The 19541-nt window shown below is 37.1% G+C and overlaps 1 protein-coding gene across 2 annotated transcripts in view; it reads left to right on the top strand.

The window, feature by feature from the left end:
* The first annotated feature begins 1280 nt into the window (after positions 1–1280).
* Positions 1281–19541, top strand: part of POMT2 (protein O-mannosyltransferase 2) — a 35422-nt gene continuing 17161 nt past the window's right edge. Inside the window, exons 1-10 of one of the 2 annotated variants that reach the window (XM_058162434.1) lie at positions 1281–1554; positions 2980–3064; positions 4055–4159; positions 6409–6517; positions 7972–8080; positions 12964–13123; positions 15247–15353; positions 16018–16100; positions 17106–17215; positions 18036–18102. In XM_058162434.1, coding sequence (XP_058018417.1) covers positions 1358–1554; positions 2980–3064; positions 4055–4159; positions 6409–6517; positions 7972–8080; positions 12964–13123; positions 15247–15353; positions 16018–16100; positions 17106–17215; positions 18036–18102 — 1132 coding nt within the window. In that variant the 5' untranslated portion in view covers positions 1281–1357. Of the gene's footprint in view, positions 1863–2979; positions 3065–4054; positions 4160–6408; positions 6518–7971; positions 8081–12963; positions 13124–15246; positions 15354–16017; positions 16101–17105; positions 17216–18035; positions 18103–19541 lie in introns of both variants that reach the window. The other variant, XM_058162435.1, reaches the window with a different exon arrangement.

Genomic DNA, 19541 nt, shown 5'->3' with positions numbered 1-19541 from the left:
TCGGCCCCTTTTCTGTTCAGGATCTCAAGCCATGTGATCCTGACCACCATTAAACCATCTTTCCAAGCAGCCTCCATGTTTCCAGTGTCTTTGTCCCCACTTGGAACTGAACCCAGATGGATATTTCTTCCAACAGTCCCTTTAAGACTTCCACAGGACTTCAACTCCCAAAGCTTTGCTGGCTGAGGAACTTTGGGAGTTGAAGTCCACAAGTCTTTTTTTATTTTTTTATTTACATTTATATCCCGCCCTTCTCCGAAGACTCAGGGCAGCTTACAGTGTGTAAGGCAATAGTCTCATTCTATTTGTATATTTACAAAGTCAACTTATTGCCCCCCCAACAATCTAGGTCCTCATTTTACCTACCTTTAAAAGATGGAAGGCTGAGTCAACCTTGGGCCTGGTGGGATTCGAGCCTGCACTAATTGCAGGCTGCTGTGTTTTAATAACAGGCTATCTTACAGCCTGAGCCACCACAGCCCTTCAAGGGACCAAGATTGGAGACCTCTGATTTAAAGGACAACAATAAAAAAAATGACTAAGCATCCAGGAATATTCAAATAAGTTGCCTGAAAAAATTCTAACTAAACTAGGTTGTCAGAAATGTTTGTGTGTGTGTTGAAACTTTGAAGACACCACCTATTATATCTATATTGCAAAACATTATGCCTTGTGTATTTTGGATATTGACTCTTAAATTTCAAGTTCCATTTAGGTGACAATCCAACTGAGCTCTTACTCAAATGACACACATAAAATCTTGGCATGGCCTTTCACATCCTCCTGATTATATGAAGTGAGCACATTATTTTTTTATAAGAGGATTTTTTAAAAAATGAAAGTCCTTTGGAGTGAATTGTGCTTAAAAGCAAACTTAGGTCAAGCCACTTCACTGAATACAAAATGGCAAGCAAGATCTAAATTACAATTCCTCTTCTAACAGACATACAACAAAGGTTAGTGCCTATTTTTTTGCACTTGGAGTGCTCAGAGATGTAGCAGCCAGGAAAGAGATGTCACTGGCCCACTTTGAGCACAGCAAAAAAGGGTTTTGAGGGTTTTGTTGAGTCCAACAAAATTAAGGCACTAGGCTATAATCCTAATAGAATAAGGAGCAAGCTCATTGATGCCAATGGCTATGAGTTCTGAGGTTTTTCATAGGAGTAACAGAACCATATTTCAAGAACTACATTTCCCACAATGCTGTAAAAAAAAAGTCAGTTTTTCTGTTTCCCTCACGTGGGTGCAAATACCCGACCCTTTTGCCCAACATGCCTCTCGAAGTGGACTCTACTTCCCGTGATGCGCTGCGCCCGATTACGGGAGCCGACAGGAGGCGCCTCCCATCAGGGCGCGAATGCCACTAGCCACGAACAAGAATTGCCCGGCCGTGCTGGGCCTCCGGCAACGAAAAACACTCAGACTGGCGAGTGTTCCTGTCTTGGCTCCCTCCGCCCGCGCGAGTCCAAGGAGGTTCTGGAGCCCCCTCGCCTTCGTCACTTTCCTAAGCTTTGCTACGCGTTTCTACCGGCTGCGGGAGCCGCCGCACATCTGGTATTGGGTTGCGGGATGCCATGGCGACGGGGGCGGGACTTTGCTTTAGAGGCGGAACCTGTCGGTGGAAGAGAGAGGTTTTTTTTTTTACTTTTGCATTAGAGCTCACTTCAGATAGGAGGATGGTTGCTTCCAAGTGACTCATGCAGTTACTTGTTGGGGTCGTTTGCCCTGAAAAGCAGAATATAAGCAAAAGTCACATTTTTGGTCTCTTCTTTCCTCATGTGCATACATCATTCTCTTGCATTTCTGTCCTCCTAAAAACGTTATGGGTTGAATTAGGCTGGACTGGAGTAATTAGTCCAAAGGTAATTTTTATTTGAGTGAAGGTGCAAATTTGGCTTTTGGATTAATCTGGCTGTAAGTCCAAATATGTGTCGTAATGTAGAGGATAGCACAACCAACACAGAACGGATGAAAATACAAGAATCTGACCTGGTTAAGCAAAATTCAAATATATCAGGGTTCACAACAGCATTTTTGACACAAAGAAATGACCAAGCTCCTTGGGCTTCTGTGTTATCTTTCAATATTGTACATTTTTAAGGCACATTGTTGCACTCTTAGAAACATCACAAAAGAAAATAGGAAAGTACAGAGACATTGAACTTCATTTGTTTCAGTAATTAAGCGTTGTTTGTTGCAGTGGTCAAGCATTGGCTTCATAGTAAAAGAAGTGTTAATATGTTAAATGTAATAAATATCTGTGCAAGTCCATTCTATGATATTTTTTTTATTGAGGATACTTTTTGTAGAGAATAATGCCTTTGCTTGGTTCCTGTCCACTTTGTTATTCTTCCCATAAAAAAACGATGCTTGCAACCTTGTAATGTTTACAAACTTCCTGTAAGCATTATAACGAAGTAAACAAAAGTAAAATACGAGTGATCTAATCATGCACAGTTACTCATACCAAAGCCTTAACATGAACTTAGGTTTGTCTAATTATAAATAGGATCCAATGGCTGGGACATAATTTCTTGATTTATTTCTAGCAGGATGAATTAGAGAGTGCACTTTTCCAAAATAGACATTATACTTTTACAGCAAACTATGATTAGCTTTCAGTTTTCATGCATATCCTGGTTATAAGACTTGCTTTTGAAAGCTATGACCACAACTTTCAGTTTTTAATTTTTGTGGGTATGTCAGCTTCCTAAAAACAAGTTTGTACATTTTAGAAATGCTTAATTACGTACCCTATTTTGAAGGAAATGAAGATATAGGTGAGAGTCAATGTAATGGAGTTGCATATTTTTAGAATTAAAGAACCATATAAATCAATATGATCAAAGAGAATTCTTTACCTAGCCTTATAGAAACTAATTTGGAAAGAACAGCTGCATTTTTTCATGAACTACATGCAGAACTATTAAGAATTAATCATTCTGAAAATGAACTGACGTTACTTTTGTCTTTTTATAGCTGGGATGAAACACATTTTGGAAAGATGGGGAGTTATTATATTAACCGGACATTTTTCTTTGATGTCCATCCACCTTTGGGGAAGGTAAAAAGCTACCATAGTATTTAATCTTTTTGAGATTTAGTTAATACTTCTGAAGATTCTTGGTGGAACATTATTACTTCCTGTAAGCATTATAAACATTTCAGTGGATATTCTTTAAAATTACAATAATTGTTTTAATTTTATAACTTGGATCTTGCTATCTAGTTGTTCTTTCATCCTTAGCTTGAACATGAGAAACAGTCTGATTGGTTTTAGTGTTACATGGTAAACTATTATTTAAAAATCCTCAACTTTAAATTTTTAATGCAGTTCCAGTTTAATGGAAGCTTGCTTTTAAATTGCAATTTATAATGTGACTAAAGGAGAAGTGCAGTGGCCTAGAGATGGAGCTCTTGCCTCACAATTAGGAGGCTTGAGTTCGATCCTAGGTAGAGGCAGATATTTTTTTCTCTGGGCACAATAAGAATATATCTGCTGAACAAAACTCTGCATTGGCGACAGGAAGGGCATCCGGCCAGTAAACAGTCAGCTCCATTCAATTGCCCAGACTTCTCCCCACAAGGAATTATGGGGTCATTAAAAGAAAAGATGAATGTGACAAAAGGAGGAAAGTATGATATTCAGTAACTGACTAGAGAGTAATCATACAAAATTCTGAATTTTAAAAGTAAATATAAATCTAAATTTAAAATTTTGACCCGCCTTCACCCATTATATAAGTTTGACTTCTAGACTTGAAAATATATGCATTTTAAAAAACATTTTGTTTAATGATTAGAATTTCCAGAATTTTGTCATACATAAAATTTTATAATGTAGGAAGTTTGAGATACCACTATTGCTAACACTATTTTCTGAGTGCCAAAATTTATAGTGTATTCATTAACATAGTTAAGCACAAAGTTCATTTTTGAAAGTGATGAGCTCTAGGCAATACTTTTAATTTACTTATCAAATGACATTTGCTTTGATCTGATAAACTTTTGAATTGTCTTCTGCTTTACTAAAGTTATTCCGTTTCATCACTAGATGTTAATAGGACTTGCTGGCTATCTGAGTGGTTATGATGGGACTTTTCCTTTCCAGAAGCCTGGGGATAAATATGAGCAACATAACTATATAGGAATGAGAATGGTAAGGTTATAAATATATATTTGGAGAATAGTAGCAGGTTTCTCTTTTTAGTTCTAGCAAATGTTAGAGCCAGAATTTATTCTGTCTGAGACTCCTGTCTGTGGAAAACCTCTTAATTCAGGGATGAAACAGCTTTTTTCTATCAGCTCTTTCTTCTTGCAAACCTGTTCTAGAAGACTGGTATGATGGTACCATCTATCATTGGGAGCTTCTTGAATTACTGATGATGAAAGGAAATGTTAGATCCATTTTAGATTTTAAGAAGGTATTTTGAAATAGCTTGTAATATAAGCCTCATTTTTAAAAGAAATATTTCTTAAATAGTTTTCTCTGTGTTAAAATGAAATATAGTTTATAGCTAAAGTTTGAAAATGCATAGGAATAAATAAGGGAGCTGATACATTTATTTTATTTACATACTGCTGCTTCTCCTGAGGAAACTCTAAAAAGTTGCTTCAATTTTTTTTTAGCAAATTCTTAATTTGTGATGCCCATATTCTGTTAATATGGATTAAATCTACCTGCGACGGAGCTTTCTTTATCTCAAGTATGCCGTTCTTTACTTGTGACTTTTCCTGTGCAAATAGTAACAATATAGCTGATAGATCTGTAAGCAGTTTGACTACTCTAAAAGTTGTTAACTTAATTCTATGTAGCTTTTTTTCCAAAAGCACCACGCTACTGACCAGAGCATATAAAACTTTTGCTAGGCCAATTCTTGATTACTGCTCGCCTGTCTGGAACCCATACCATATTTCTGATATCAATACAGTTGAGCGTGTCCAAAGGTATTTTACGAGAAGAGTTCTCCACTCCTCCGTAACCAATAAAATACCTTATTCCACCAGACTTGATATCCTGGGTCTAGAAAACTTGGAACTTTGCCTTCGACAGGACCTGGGTTTAGCTCATAGAATCATCCGTTGTAATGTCCTTCCTGCCAATGACTATTTCAGTTTCAACTACAATAACACAAGAGCTACCAACAGATTTAAACTTAATGTCAACCGCACCAGTTTAGATTGCAGAAAACACGATTTCTGTAACAGAATTATCTATGCTTGGAATGCATTACCTGACTTTGTGGTCTCTTCTCATAACCCCAAAAGCTTTATTGAAAATCTATCCACTGTTGACCTCACCACATTTCTAAGAGGACTCTAAGGGACGTGCATAAGAGCACAAATGTGCCTACCATTCCTGTCCTATTGTTTCTTCCCCTATATATATATATATGCTTATACTACCTTGTTTCTCCTCATATATATGTTTATATATTATATAATCTTTTGGTTTTGCTTGTGTATATTGTTATTATAAAATTAAATAAATAAATAAATAAATACTTTGGGCCACTATATTAATGATGTTAGAGTGGAGTGAATAGAATTAAGGAATGGATTTAGTATTCGAAGAACTGGTTATGTATAAGGTAAAGGATATGAAGAAGAGCAATTGAAGAATTGTGTCTAAAATGTGCAGTGCCTAGCAGAATAAATTCCATCCTTTGAATATTTTTTTAAATACAGAGACTCTATTCAATTTAATTGGATGGTGCACTTGGCTTGGATCAATAGATAGAGCCCTGATGGCACAGTGGTTAGAATGCAGTATTGCAGGCTAACTCTGGCTACAGCCAGGAGTTTGATCCTGACAGGCTCAAGGTTGACTCAGCTATCCATCCTTCCGAGGTCAGTAAAATGAGGAGCCACATTATTGGAGCAATATGCTGACATTGTAAACTGCCCAGAGACTTATGTAAAGCTCTATGGAGTGTTATATAAATCTTAGTGCTATTGCTATCAACAATATTTTCTCACTTTATGAAATTAGGAAGCTATAGCATTAGCAGAGTTTAAAGAAGATATCAATAAAGAGTGATGGGTGGGGGAACAGAACATAAACTGGAATTTCAGTATCTGATTTCCTGGGAAATAACAGGCTAACAGTATTCGTAGTCCTTTACTTACAACCATTTGCTTAGTGAATGTTCAAAGTTACAATAGCACTGAAAAAAAGTGATTTACAACCATTCCTTGCACTTACAACTCTCAGAACATCTTCATGGTCACATGATCAAAAATTAGGCGTTTGGCAACCAGCATGTGTTTACCATAGTTGCTGTATCCTGAGGTCATGTGATTGCCATTTGGGACCTTCCCAACCAGGTTCCCACAAGCAAAGTCAGTGGGGGAACCTGGATTATTTTTACGAGCTTGTGGAGAACGCTTCTCTTCTCTTTTATTCAGTTCTGTGCCTTCCTTGGTTCATGTCTGACCCCCTTCTGCTACCTCACAGTGCTGGAGCTCTCCAGATCATTGCCTGCAGCAATAATCACTGCTACCATCCTGATTTTTGGTAAGCAGCTGTTTTGTATGTCTTGGTCTGTGTTTGATCTTCTCTATTGCAAAAGATTCAGTGAGATTAATTGGCCAAGTCTGCATGCATCTTGTTCATACTTTATCTTATGCCAAACCTTTGTAACCTGTTTGCTGATAACAGACCATTATTAAGAGGGATTCTCAATAGTGGCACTGGAAAATTTTGTGCAGAGAGATTTTGCCTCACAACTATATTATGGATTTTGCAGAAAATCTGATTGATATTTATCCATGTGATCAAACTTTAAGTTGTTTAAGAAATCAGTATTGTGTTTTATATCTAATCTAACATGCATTTGTTTCTTTCTTCTTCTTTGGTTTATTTTTGTGTTTTTCTGTTTCTCTTATCTTTTCCTATCGGTTAATGTTTTTTTTCCTGTTTGTTCATAACATTGAAATCAATAAAGATGATAGGATGCAAAAACACAGAAAGAAAAATATCAAAAAAAAGCATCAATGTCTAAAAAACCCAGCTAAACAGGGCAGATGTAAAATATGAAAAGCAAAAAAGCAGTTAAATAAATATACACTTCCCAAATAAAATCCATAGTCTGGTATATAATCTGAGGGTTCTCCTGGACTTGTGATTTTGCCTGAGTAGCAGGTGGCAGTTGTAGCCAGGAGGGCCTTTGAGCAACTTTGTGTTTTGTGCAAGTTGTGCCAATTCCTGGATCAACATGCTGTTCTCACAGTCAACCAGATCCTGGTCATCTGGACTACTGTAATGTGCTCTACATGGGGCTGCCCTTGAAGAGTATTCAGAAACTTCCGTTAGTTCAGAAAACAGTGGCCTAAACAGTTTTACAGAAGCCTAGACTCAAGGCTTCTCAGTTATAGCCCCATCTTTATGGTCCTTCATTCCCCCTGAGATATGGTTGGCCCTCACATTGTTTCTTTTCCAAAATGTTATTTTGTTAGCAGGCCTGGGAACTACAGAGACAGTGTCAATCAAGTGGCTGATTTATTAGTGTTGTAGTTGTCATGGGGGTAGGGGGTGGGGGTGAATTTTTTAAAAAATGGGTATTTTATTATGTAGTGGATTTTTTAAATGTTATAAGCTCCCCAGAACCACCTATGTATGAATTGGCCAGTTTTATAAATTTGTTCAATAAATAATAAATATTTCCCATCAAGGAAAACCAGGTTTTTCACAAAACAATTCCCTTTTGAAATAACAGGTTTATTTTAGATTCATTGAGAAGCAGTCATCTTTTTTCTGTCTTGTCTTTGTGTATGTAAGTGTGTGAGAGACAGTGACTAAGTTGGTGATCATCTTAGGCTCAGAATCATCTTTCTAAGTACAGTAATGTCTCTGAAAATGAAAATGCTGGGATGATAATTTACTTTTAGAGTTCAGTATAGTTATGTTTGACTAAGCATTGATAAATGATTTGAATGACAAAGCTAGTATATGTTTCTCATTTTTTTCAGACACTGGCTTCATTACAATCTCACAGTACATTCTACTTGACCCCATTTTGATGTTCTTCCTCATGGGAGCTGTACTCAGTATGGTTAAATATAATTCTTATTCAGATAGGTAAGATGGTAGCAGTTGATCATTTTAGGAATTAGGCATGCACCACTTATCTCTATTATAGATCATTCATATTTATTTATGTTGTAACTTTTAGCCCGACATCATGACCCAAAAGAGCTCTGTGAAATACTTACAGTATAAAATGTAAAGCAACTATAAAACCAAAATTTCATCAAGAAAAATCAAAGAGTTTTATAACATTATATATTACATGGTTAAAATGTAACAAAGAAGGGAAACAAATGAGAAAATAGAATATGCAATAGACCACCTTCAAATTGTAAGCATTTGGTGTCCCATAATATAATTGCTGAAACTAGCAGCTCATAGGACTGGCAAATAATTTTTTATTTCAAAAGGAAAGGTTGCTTTAATGCAGTTATTAGTGTTGCTATCCTACCATTTCCTGCTATTTCACTATTGTGTTATTAAAAACACCTCATAAAAGTGGCCATGTGATACTGATAAGGTTGTGAAAGTTGAGGGTAGTCTCTGCTTCGTGTTGTGGTAGATTCTATGGGTTCTAATCAAATTGTAGAAGCTTTTAATAGGACCCTGGCTTACTTTCCCCTGCCAAGTAAAGTGAAAATTATAGCTAGTAGGAAGAGGATGTTCATGATGATAAAGAATTATCTGTTAAGATTATTGGATCCCTGGTTTGTCTGTTTATTGGATATTAGATCACAACTCTTTAGCACTGTTTAAAACCATTATGTTTTATGATTTGAACTACTGTACATTTCTCATGTACTTTCATTCTCTCTGAATTTTTTTTATTATCAAAGTACATCATTGTACTGTATTTTTTATTATTTGAATTTATCACCCGTCGACAATGCAACAACATTGAGCAGTGCTTATGTATTTTATAATATATAGGTAAATATACTATAAATAAACCATGAAAGTTGTTAGGATAGTTTATCTGACAATTTTACCTACTTTGGCATTCTCAAGTTGTGGAGGTGTGATTTATTTATTTTTTTGCTATTGCAGATGAATAAATTAATCTTAAATCTTAAGCATGCTTGTTTGGAAAAAGACTGTGACAAAAAGACAAAGAAAATATATGGAATAAAATGTCCTGCATTAGAAGTATAACTAAACAGTGAAAAGATTTTTAAAAGGATCTCAGAAAAAAAAAGCTTTTTGTTTTGATAAGTTCTTTGTCCGTAGATGAGGTTTTCTACATTAATTAGGTTTGTGTTCCTCCTTTCCTTCAGGAATACAAAATGGCAATCAGTAGTTTCTCCTTGTTTATTTTTTCACAGCAGCTCTGTGAGAGTGACAGTGGCTCACAGCTACCATGAGCTTATGTGGTAAAGTGGGTACTTGAATCTCAGCCTTCTTCTTCCTACATACTGAGATATTATTTTTTAGTTGTAGATATGTTTTATTTATATACATAGAAAAGACTCTGATCCTTTAATAAGCATATTCCTGGTTACTTTCTTTGGCAACGTGAAACCACTATAGCAGTGATGGCTAACCTTTTCCGGACCAAGTGCTTGAAAGTGCGTGCCCAAACCCCCAAAATGCAATGTACGCATGGCCCCAGCGCATTCGCCCTGCACATAGATGCATGCACCCTGCATGCATCCCCATACATGCACTCCATGCATGCACATTGTCCCCACATGTGCCCCCCCCCGTATGCACGGCAGAGACCTGAAAACCAGCTGGTTAGCAGGAGGCGCAAGCGCATGCGCGGCAAAGCTGAACTGGGGCGACAACTTGTGTGCCCACAGAGAGGGTGTTGCATGCCATCTCTGGCACGCGTGACATAAGTTCGCCATCCCGGCACTATAGTAAGATGTTGCTTACCATAGATAATTTCTAGATCAGATTTTGAATGGATATTTTTATTATGGTTACTTTATTATGGTCATGGACATAATTACAAACAAAAATATATGAAATATAAAACAAAACAAAACATTACAATTGGTGATGGATTTGTCAGTGGATAATCAAAGTCTGCCTAATTTTACAGGTAGTACAAAAAAAAATTAGCCATGTTGAACGAGACTTAATCATATTTATCTGATAACAGTATTTGATCAGATTGCTTTATATAGAATTATGGAAAAATTTTAATTTCTCCCAAGAAAAGATCACTGTTTTACCCAAAATGGTGTCCTCTGTGTTATTGGAACTACAATTCCTACATTTTCCAGAGGAAATTTGGAAAATAACTGGTTTTAGAAGGCTGTTGTAGAACAAGCTTCTTGAATATGTACTTCAAGTACTGTAATTTTGGTCCAGCACCTAAGATTCATGGCCTTATTTTTGCTGTACTAACAAGGTTGTTGAGAACTGTAGTCCAAAATACCTAGGTGAACCAGGGTTAGGAAAGAACAATTTTGGAACCAGGTTCTAACTTTATGAGTTATTGATACCACCCTCCTTTTCTCTAGATAAAATATAATTCTTACTATATCTCAGTGTGTCACTATTAATCTATTTTCAGCATTATGGGTGGCGGTGGGAGCCTTAGACCGTGTCGTGCCTTTGCGGCCTCTGACCCGGCGCCGATCTCGACCAGCTCCTTGGTACTCTGAGGAGCTGAGAGAGATGAAGCGCCGGAAAAGAGAGTGTCTGGAGGACCAGCCGTTCTGAATCGGATCGAACACTAGTAAGGTCTTATATTCAGACCTATCTACTGGCGATAAGAACGGCGAAACGTGAGTATTTCGCCGCTCTTATTGCATCGGCAGATAATCACCCAGCCACTCTATTTAGGGTGACCCGCTCCCTTCTTGCTCAGGGAGCTAGGGAAGATCCCTTGCAGGGACGTGCTGAGGACTTTGGAAACTATCTGCATGATAAAGTCGCTCAGATCTGGGACAGGCTGGATGCAGTTTGGGTAGATCCAGACGGGATGACGGAGGCAGATCTTGGAGATGCTGTCTGGGATGGGTTTGACATTGTGGTTCCTGAGGACATGGACAGGATACTGAGGAGGCTGAACGCAACAACATGTTTATTGGACCCGTGTCCCTCCTGGTTGGTGCTGGCCACACAGGAGGTTACACGAGGTTGGCTCGGGGAATTATTAATGCTTCTTTGAGGGAGGGTGTCTTCCCTACCGCCCTGAAAGAGGCGGTGGTGAGGCCCCTCCTCAGGAAGCCTTCCCTGGACCCAACTGTTTTAGCAAATTATCATCCGGTCTCCAACCTTCGCTTTGTGGCAAAGGTTGTTGAGAGTGTGGTGGCATATCAGCTTCCCCAATACCTGGAGGAAACTGTCTTATCTAGACCTGTGCCAGTCCGGTTTCAGGCCTGGGTACAGCATGGAGACGGCGTTGGTCGCGCTGGTCGATGAACTTTGGAGGGCCTGGGACAGGGGTTGTTCCTCTGCCCTGGTCCTATTAGACCTCTCAGTGGCTTTTGATACCATTGACCATGGTATCTTGCTGCGACGGCTGGAGGGGTTAGGAGTGGGGGGCACCGTTTTTTGGTGGTTCTCCTCCTTCCTCTCCAACTGATCGCAGACGGTGTTGGCGTGGGGGCAGAGATCGACCACGAGGCGCCTCTTATGTGGGGTGCCACAGGGGTCAGTTCTCTCGCCCCTCTTGTTCAACATCTATATGAAGCTGCTGGGTGAGATCATCCGTGGTTTTGGGGTGAGCTGACGACATGCAGCTGTACATTTCCACCCCAAACCACCCCAGCGAAGCCGGTGAAGTGATGTCCCAGTGCCTGGAGGCCGTACGGGTCTGGATGGGGAAAAAGAGGCTCCAGCTCAACCCAGCCAAGACCGAGTGGCTGTGGATGCCGGCATCCCGCTACAATCAGCAGAGGCCATCGCTGACTGTGGGGGGCGAGTCTTTGGCCCCCACGGAGAGGGTTCGTAATCTAGGCATCCTTCTGGATGCACGGCTGTCGTTAGAAGAACATATGATAGCTGTCGCCAGAGGAGCTTTTTATCTGGTTCGCCTGATACGCCAGTTACGTCCATTCTTGGACCGGGATTCCCTATGCACAGTCACTCACGCCCTCGTCACTTCCCACTTGGATTACTGCAACGCTCTCTACATGGGGCTCCCTTTGAAGAGTACCCGGAGGCTTCAACTGGTCCAGAATGCGGCCGCGCGGGTGATTGAGGGAGAGGCTCGAAGCTCCCATATAACACTTCTCCTACGCAGGCTGCACTGGCTTCTGGTTGCCTTCCGGGTGCAATTCAAGGTGTTGGTTATCACCTTTAAAGAGCTCCATGGCTTAGGACCGGGTTACTTACGGGACCGGCTGCTGCTACCGGTGGCCTCCCATTGACCAGTGCACTCCCACAGAGAGGGTCTGCTCAGGGTACCGTCGGCCAGACAATGTCGACTGGCGACCCCCAGGGGAAGGGCCTTCTCTGCGGGGGCTCCAGCCCTCTGGAACGAGCTACCCCCAGGGATACGCCAACTCCCTGACCTCCGGGCCTTCCGGCGTGAGTTGAAGACTCTTTTATTTCATCGTGCAGGACTGGCCTAATAGTTTTTTAATGGGGTTTTTTCGTAGTTTTTAGAATTTTCAGCCTATTTAAATTAATCTTTTAAATTTGTTTTTAATCTTTATATTTGTTGTTCTTAGTTGGCTGTAAACCGCCCTGAGTCCTTCGGGAGAAGGGCGGTATAGAAATTGAAATAATAAATAAATAAATAAATAAATAAATAAATAAATAAATAAATAAATAAATTATTTTCTTCCATTTATAAATATTTTGATATAATATATCAAAATATATTTTGATATATTATATATTATATTGATATATTTGATATATTATATATTATATATTTAATATATCAAAATATATTTTGATATAGATTGTTGAACAAAACATTTTTTTTCAAAAATATGAATTTTGAACAGAAAACTTTAAACTATATTTTACAGGTCCTTTACCGCTCCCTGGTGGTTCTGGCTGTGTTTGACTGGAGTGAACCTCGCTGGTGCAATGGGGGTGAAATTTGTTGGCCTTTTTGTTGTCCTTCTGGTTGGCCTGAATACTATCTGTGAACTTTGGGAGTTATTAGGAGACCTTAGTCTGTCACTGGTGAGCATGTAAAACTCATTAGTTTTTTTTTTAACATTTGTATGAAAAAGGTAGTATTCTTAACAACAGATAACAAAATTGTAAGGTATCAATTAGGTTAAAAGAACCTCAAACTCATATCTATACAGTGACTGAACTGTATGAGCTTTCCATTTGGATTACATATTAAAATACTGTTGTAGTTCATTCCAAGACAATATGTCTGAAATGGTATGGAGTTTCCTTCTTAAGCAGATCCCTTTCAACTCTGTTATTCTGTATACATATATATTTAGCATTGTTATTGTAACTTTACAGACATATATAAAGTTCTAGAAGTGAATATGACAAATTTTACTGCTGAAATGTCTTAAATTGGTTACCTTAATAAGTTATGATGTGTGTTGGGGAGCTGGGGAGGAAACCTGGAACTTGTTTGAACTGTTTAGCGAAGTAATAAATGTAGTCTACAAATTGGATTTTTTACCCAATAAATTACTGGTTTATAGCTATGCCTGATGGATTTAATGGCCTTTACATGTTGAGTTACTTTTTTAAAGATGAAGAAAACTGCAAGTCATTCATCACTAATAGTTTATTTTCTGGACATAAATAGCTTGCCATGGTAGAAAGAACTTAAATTATTTCTGGACAGTAAATTATTCCTATGCAAGGCTTAGGAGAAATTAAATATGAAGTATGCTGTCATTGACAATAGACATTATTAAATTGGCAGCTCATTAACAGCCAGAAAAGTGGCTTTCTGGCATATATAAATTACCGAAAGCTTGTCTCTCTGGATAAGGTTTTAGTTTAAAGTTATTTTATCAATGGTTTCTATTTCTTTTATATATTAAAATGTGTTTTTATTTCTGCTGTGTGATTTATTTTCTTGATTAAAATTCATGTAGTGCAAGGATGTGAGTTTCAGCTTTTGAAAAGAAATACTCTAAAAAGTATTAATCAATTGCAAATGAAATAAAGCAAGTCCATGTTGCTTAAACCTCCTTTTGCAGATGGCTGTTCAGAAATTTAAGCTGCACTGTTGCCAACACAGTTCTTTGAATCTTAAACTATGCAAAGCAGCGTATAATTCTAGATCAGGATTAACAGAATAGCTGTTTTTTAGCCCTTCATCACTTAAACTGAAAAAGCATTACATCGAGATTATTAATTATCTCCCTCCAATAGGATATTCAATTTACTCAGTAATCCTTTTCTGCCATTTGCATTCTTAGATAACCCAAGAAGAAACTCTTACAATAACAATATAAATTGACAAAGTTGAAGGATGAGTGGGAAATAGTGGATTTGGACAGCATTTCATGCACGGTTATTTGAAAATATGTACTATAATATTGAATAATTGGATGAAGTTTTAGCCAGCATAATCCAACCATTTTCCCTGTATGGCATATAGATGAACAGAAGCGAATGTATGTCTGTCACAGTATTTGGAGTTTTGAAGTTGAAAATAAGTAATTTCAGAAGCCTGAATTTGATTGGAATTATCTGTTTTGTTCAGAATTGTTTTCAGTTAGGTACGTAAGCAAACAATGCTAGAAACAATTTTGCCTGTGAGAGCTATTCTTCTACATGTACATAAGATAAAAGCCCCAAAGTACAATCTTTTATATCTTTATTTAGAAATAACAGTGCAAATCTGTACTCAGGAATAAGATATATTGAATAAACATGGAAAATTGCAGCCCAATTCATTCTCCCATCAGAAAATCTTATTTTGGGAAAAGTTGAAGTTTGAATGAGTAACAAATTTTGGATTAATTAATGTATTTATTTTTTAGATAGATGCCATGTGATTTTTTTTTGATATATACAGTTCATATGTACAGTTCCAAAAGTTTGTTTATTTTCAATCAAATTGTTTTTGAAATGACATATGATTTTTCTCTTCTGTTGCCATATTGAGGCAAATCATGGCATGATTTACTATGGGAAGATAATATGATGCTTTTTTAAAAAATTGAGTATGCTTTGTTCCAGTCTAATTTTAAGTTTGTAAGCGTACAAATTTGTAGCTTTGTTGCTTCAGCACTGGAAATATATAGAGACAACTTGTTTGATGAAGAAAAATCTTGCCTAAAAGTTGATGCATCTGTCTTTTTTTTTTTTTTAAATTTCAGGTCACACTGGGAAAGCACTTCTTGGCTCGTGCACTTTGCCTCATTGTACTGCCTCTTGTCCTCTATACAGCTCTTTTTGCAGTGCATTTTGCAGTGTTAAACAGAAGGTATCTTTTCTCATTCTGTCAGAGAGGAAATACACAGTTGAGAAACTCTGCACTGTCATTGCTGCAGTGTTTATTTGGACCCAAACCTTTCTTAAAGGCATTTAATTGAGTTCAGTGTAGTGTTTACATTGATTAATTGCAGCACCAGGCCAAAGCTAAGCAGGATTAGAAACCTCAAGGATGCAGAGTAGTCTGAAAAGTAACAACAACAATAACAACAACAACAACAACATACACACATCCAAGAAAAAGGGAATAGTGAACTACTTATTTATTGCTGCCAAGAAAACCTCATGAACTGTTGAGCTTGATTTCAGTGAGTTTTCATTTATTTCTAAACTGGCTAAACATGATTTTTAGTGAATAGTGAAGCATAGCCAACCAGGCTTTGAGATTACTGCTGATTATGGTTGGAGACAATAACTGATGTCACAAGTTTGGCTATTGCTTTGCCTTTGGAAATGAGAGGTTGTAAAGATCTCTCAAGTCTAATCCATGGCTTGATCTGATAGTATGTCTAAACTAAACAATATTTCTAATGGTTCAGAACATTAGATCCTTGTAGACATCTAAAAGAAGTGGAAAGTATTTTTCTTTTGCTGTTACATTGGCTCCTTATTTAATCATACTGTAAACTGAAAGCCCAAGTACTTTTTTTTCTCAGTGGACCTGGTGATGGTTTTTTCAGTTCTGGATTTCAATCCCGGCTCATTGGAAACAATCTTCATAATGTTTCTGTTCCAGAACGTGAGTATCTGGATTATTGAAGGGACAAATGCTCTAGCAAACATTGTAACTCTACATTCTAATCAACAAAATTTCCCTATATTTAGAAACATTTTAGATAGTTTAAAGCAAAGCAAATTAATAATTTTTAAGAAAAAGATTTTTAAAAGGCAATTTTTGCTTGTTAATATTTTATATAAAATTATGTACTTCATAGTGAGACTGGGAGGGCAATATATTGATAATTTAGTTGAATTTCACACATCTGTATTAGATTAAGCATATTGAGGACCCCAGACTGTTGGGGACAATATGCTGATTCTGTAAACTGCTTAGAGAAGGCTGTGAAGCATTGTGACGTGCTATAGAAAGTCTAAGTGCTATTGCTATTTGTGAGCATCATCCGACAAAAGCCATATGTTATTATACAGCAGATTAATTCCAAAACCACTGGTACAAATGTCTATGACTCTGAATAAGTAGCAATAAACTATTGGTAGTAGTCTCCCAAGTTGAACAGCAGTGTGGTTGTACATATTGTACAACTGTTTGACTTAGTTATGACTTGTTTACTAATTTATAATAGTCTAGGTTGCTAAATAGCTAGCTAGCTAAATTTTACACTGTGTAAGCTTAGGTCAGATGAATTACATTATATAAATAGCATGTTTGCGAGAAAGCAGGCAGTTACTGCTTATTCAGCAAGCCATAATTGTAGGTTAATATGATACATGAATCTGGTTAATGAGTCTCATGAAGTTGTTGTCAAGCAGCATTACATTTACATGAAAGATACTCAAATGGGGCTGAATTAGCTAGACAGATTGATCTGTTTTGTATCTATTTAGCAGTTTTCTGAACAAGGAACACTAGGAAGGAGGCAGTGGTAAACCACGTCTGAAAAAACTTGCCAAGAAAACTGCAAGAAGTTGTTCAGGCAGTCTCTGAGAATCAGACACAATTGAGTAGAAGGGGGAAAAAAGCAGTAATCTATGGTTACAAACGCAACCCTTGTTTCTTTTTTAGATGTAGCATATGGCTCTGTGATAACACTGAAGAACCTTCGCATGGCAGGAGGATACCTTCACTCCCACTGGCACCTGTATCCTGAAGGAGTGGGAGCAAGGCAGCAGCAGGTCTGTGAAAATCTCATTTTCAACCATTCTACTGATATTTCCATAAGTCATTCAGCTGACTAAAAACATGTGGACATTAATTATTTTTTCACTACATGCTATGGCTTTCAAGACTTGTTTTTCCTGGGATGGAAAATGGCTACTAGTCATGTTGTCTAAATCAGGAATCTCAAACTTAGAGCCTGAAGAGTACATACAACCTTCCAAATCATTTTCCCCACTCTGTATTGGCACCTAGATTGATACCTTATTGGTACCTGTATTGATATCTTATTACCAAACTAGTATTTATTAATTTATCAAGACCAATTATTGGTCTTGACAAATTATTAAATATTAGTTTGCTAATAAAGCATAATATTAATGTTTTAGTCAACTAAAAATGTCACTAGCTAAGTAACCAGTATGAAGTGGCTCTGATTACAGTTCTGTTTTACAGTAAAAAATATTTAATAAATACTTAATGGCATACTATAATATTATTAATTTTTCACTCCTTATAGACCAAATATATGTATTTAGTTTATAAATATATATATGTAAAGACTTCAGTGTTGCATTGCTTAGGTTCATGAACTAATTTTCATGAGACTATTGTGATGATTTAAGTTTAAGATCCTTGGTAGCTTAAGATCCTTACTACTATCAAAATCAACATGACTTTGAATGATGATTATTATGGAATAGTAGTGGGATAAATTCATTTTTATTTTATATAATCCTGTATGTAAGATATCATATTTGTTAGTAATGAGTAAAGAAGTGTAGCTTCATTAACTTACTTAAGAAATTAAGTCTAATAACTCTTATGTATTCCTAGGTCACTGCATATTTACACAAAGACTTGAATAACTTATGGATTATAAGGAAACATAACTTCAATAGAGGTAAATTGAAAATCACCCAAATGGATTATATTATCCATTTTACTTTTCTTCAGTGAAAATGTTTCTTTTCTCAGGATTCTGTCCAGTCATACTTGTAATAGTGGTGTTTCCCAGGTTATTTATTTTATTTATTATTTATCTTTTTATACCGCCCTTCTCCGAAGACTCAGGGCGGTGTACAGCCAGAATAAAACAGTAACACAACAATTAAAACAATATATCACTAAAAATCTAATTCAATTTAGCTAAAAAGTTAAAAATAATAAAATAAAAATTATAAAAACCCTATAAAACCCCATTAAAATTCCCATTAGGCCAGCCCTGCTCGATGAAATAAGAAAGTCTTGAGCTTTATATTAAATACTTGCTATATTTAACTCTTGGTTTTCTTTTTAAAAAATATAATTGTAAAGTGGAATGTGCTTATATCACTTGAGAGAGTATCTAGTTTTGGACATCTCATTTGGGGGACATTAATAAAAGGAAGTGTAGCAGAAGGACAGTGAAAAGGTCTTCTCAGATAAAGTTAATACAAATTTTATAAATACATATGTTTTTTACTTAGAAAAATAGATTTGAATTAAAATACGAGTCTTTCAATTAATTTTAAATACACAAAAGTTGAAATGGAGTGTTTTTCCTATATTTCAGATAGTATGACCAGTTAGATCTTGCTTAAAGTTTTGAACAAATGTTCTCTCTGAAAATCTCTCAGACAATGGAGCAAACTACTTTTGGAAGTATGAGATGGTGATTGCTGATCTTTACATAAAGAAAGATTTTTAAAAAAATCTCCAAACTTTAGGACAGAAAATCCAATTCTCTGTGAGGACTATTGCTCACTTTTTTAAGAGTTGGAAAATATGTGCTAGTTTTGCTAGATTTTACTACAAGAGCTCACAGATTCCACCAATCTCTTTTTTTCTTTTCTTTGTTTTAAAGAATTCAATAATGGCAAGAGGGAGGTACATAGAAGTGCACCCTTTACTCTGCCAGGCAAAGCATTTTGATACAAAAAGCATGAATGAAATATTGGCTCCAATAAAAGCTTGCCAAAGAAAACTTTGTAGTAATCAGGGTCCAGGCATTTGCAAGGTGCAAAGTATGCCCTATTTTAGTCCAGTCTGGTAAACGGAGCGTCTCCCATTCTGGATACCAGGGACAATGTTTCTCTATCTCCACCACCAGCTTCCTTATGTCAGCCTCAGGTGCCGTCACACCAGACTTGTGCAACAGGAATTGGAGTTCCTGCACATGTGTTTGCTGGTGTTAAAATAGATTGCAACCCATACTTACCACTGAGGGATCCCGTAGGATGAAAGGTGCATCAGGGGTCTATTCCAGACGATGGTAAGTATGTTGGCTGTTGCTCCCCGCGGAGGGTCTCCTGTTTCAAGCGCCCGATGTAGTAGTCAGGGTCCAGGCATTTGCAAGGTGCA

This window comes from Ahaetulla prasina, chromosome 1 (assembly GCF_028640845.1).
Source record: "Ahaetulla prasina isolate Xishuangbanna chromosome 1, ASM2864084v1, whole genome shotgun sequence".
In the NCBI taxonomy this organism is placed as follows: domain Eukaryota; kingdom Metazoa; phylum Chordata; class Lepidosauria; order Squamata; family Colubridae; genus Ahaetulla; species Ahaetulla prasina.
Note: the sequence above shows the minus strand (reverse complement) of the source record. Positions and strands in the feature narration are given on the sequence as shown.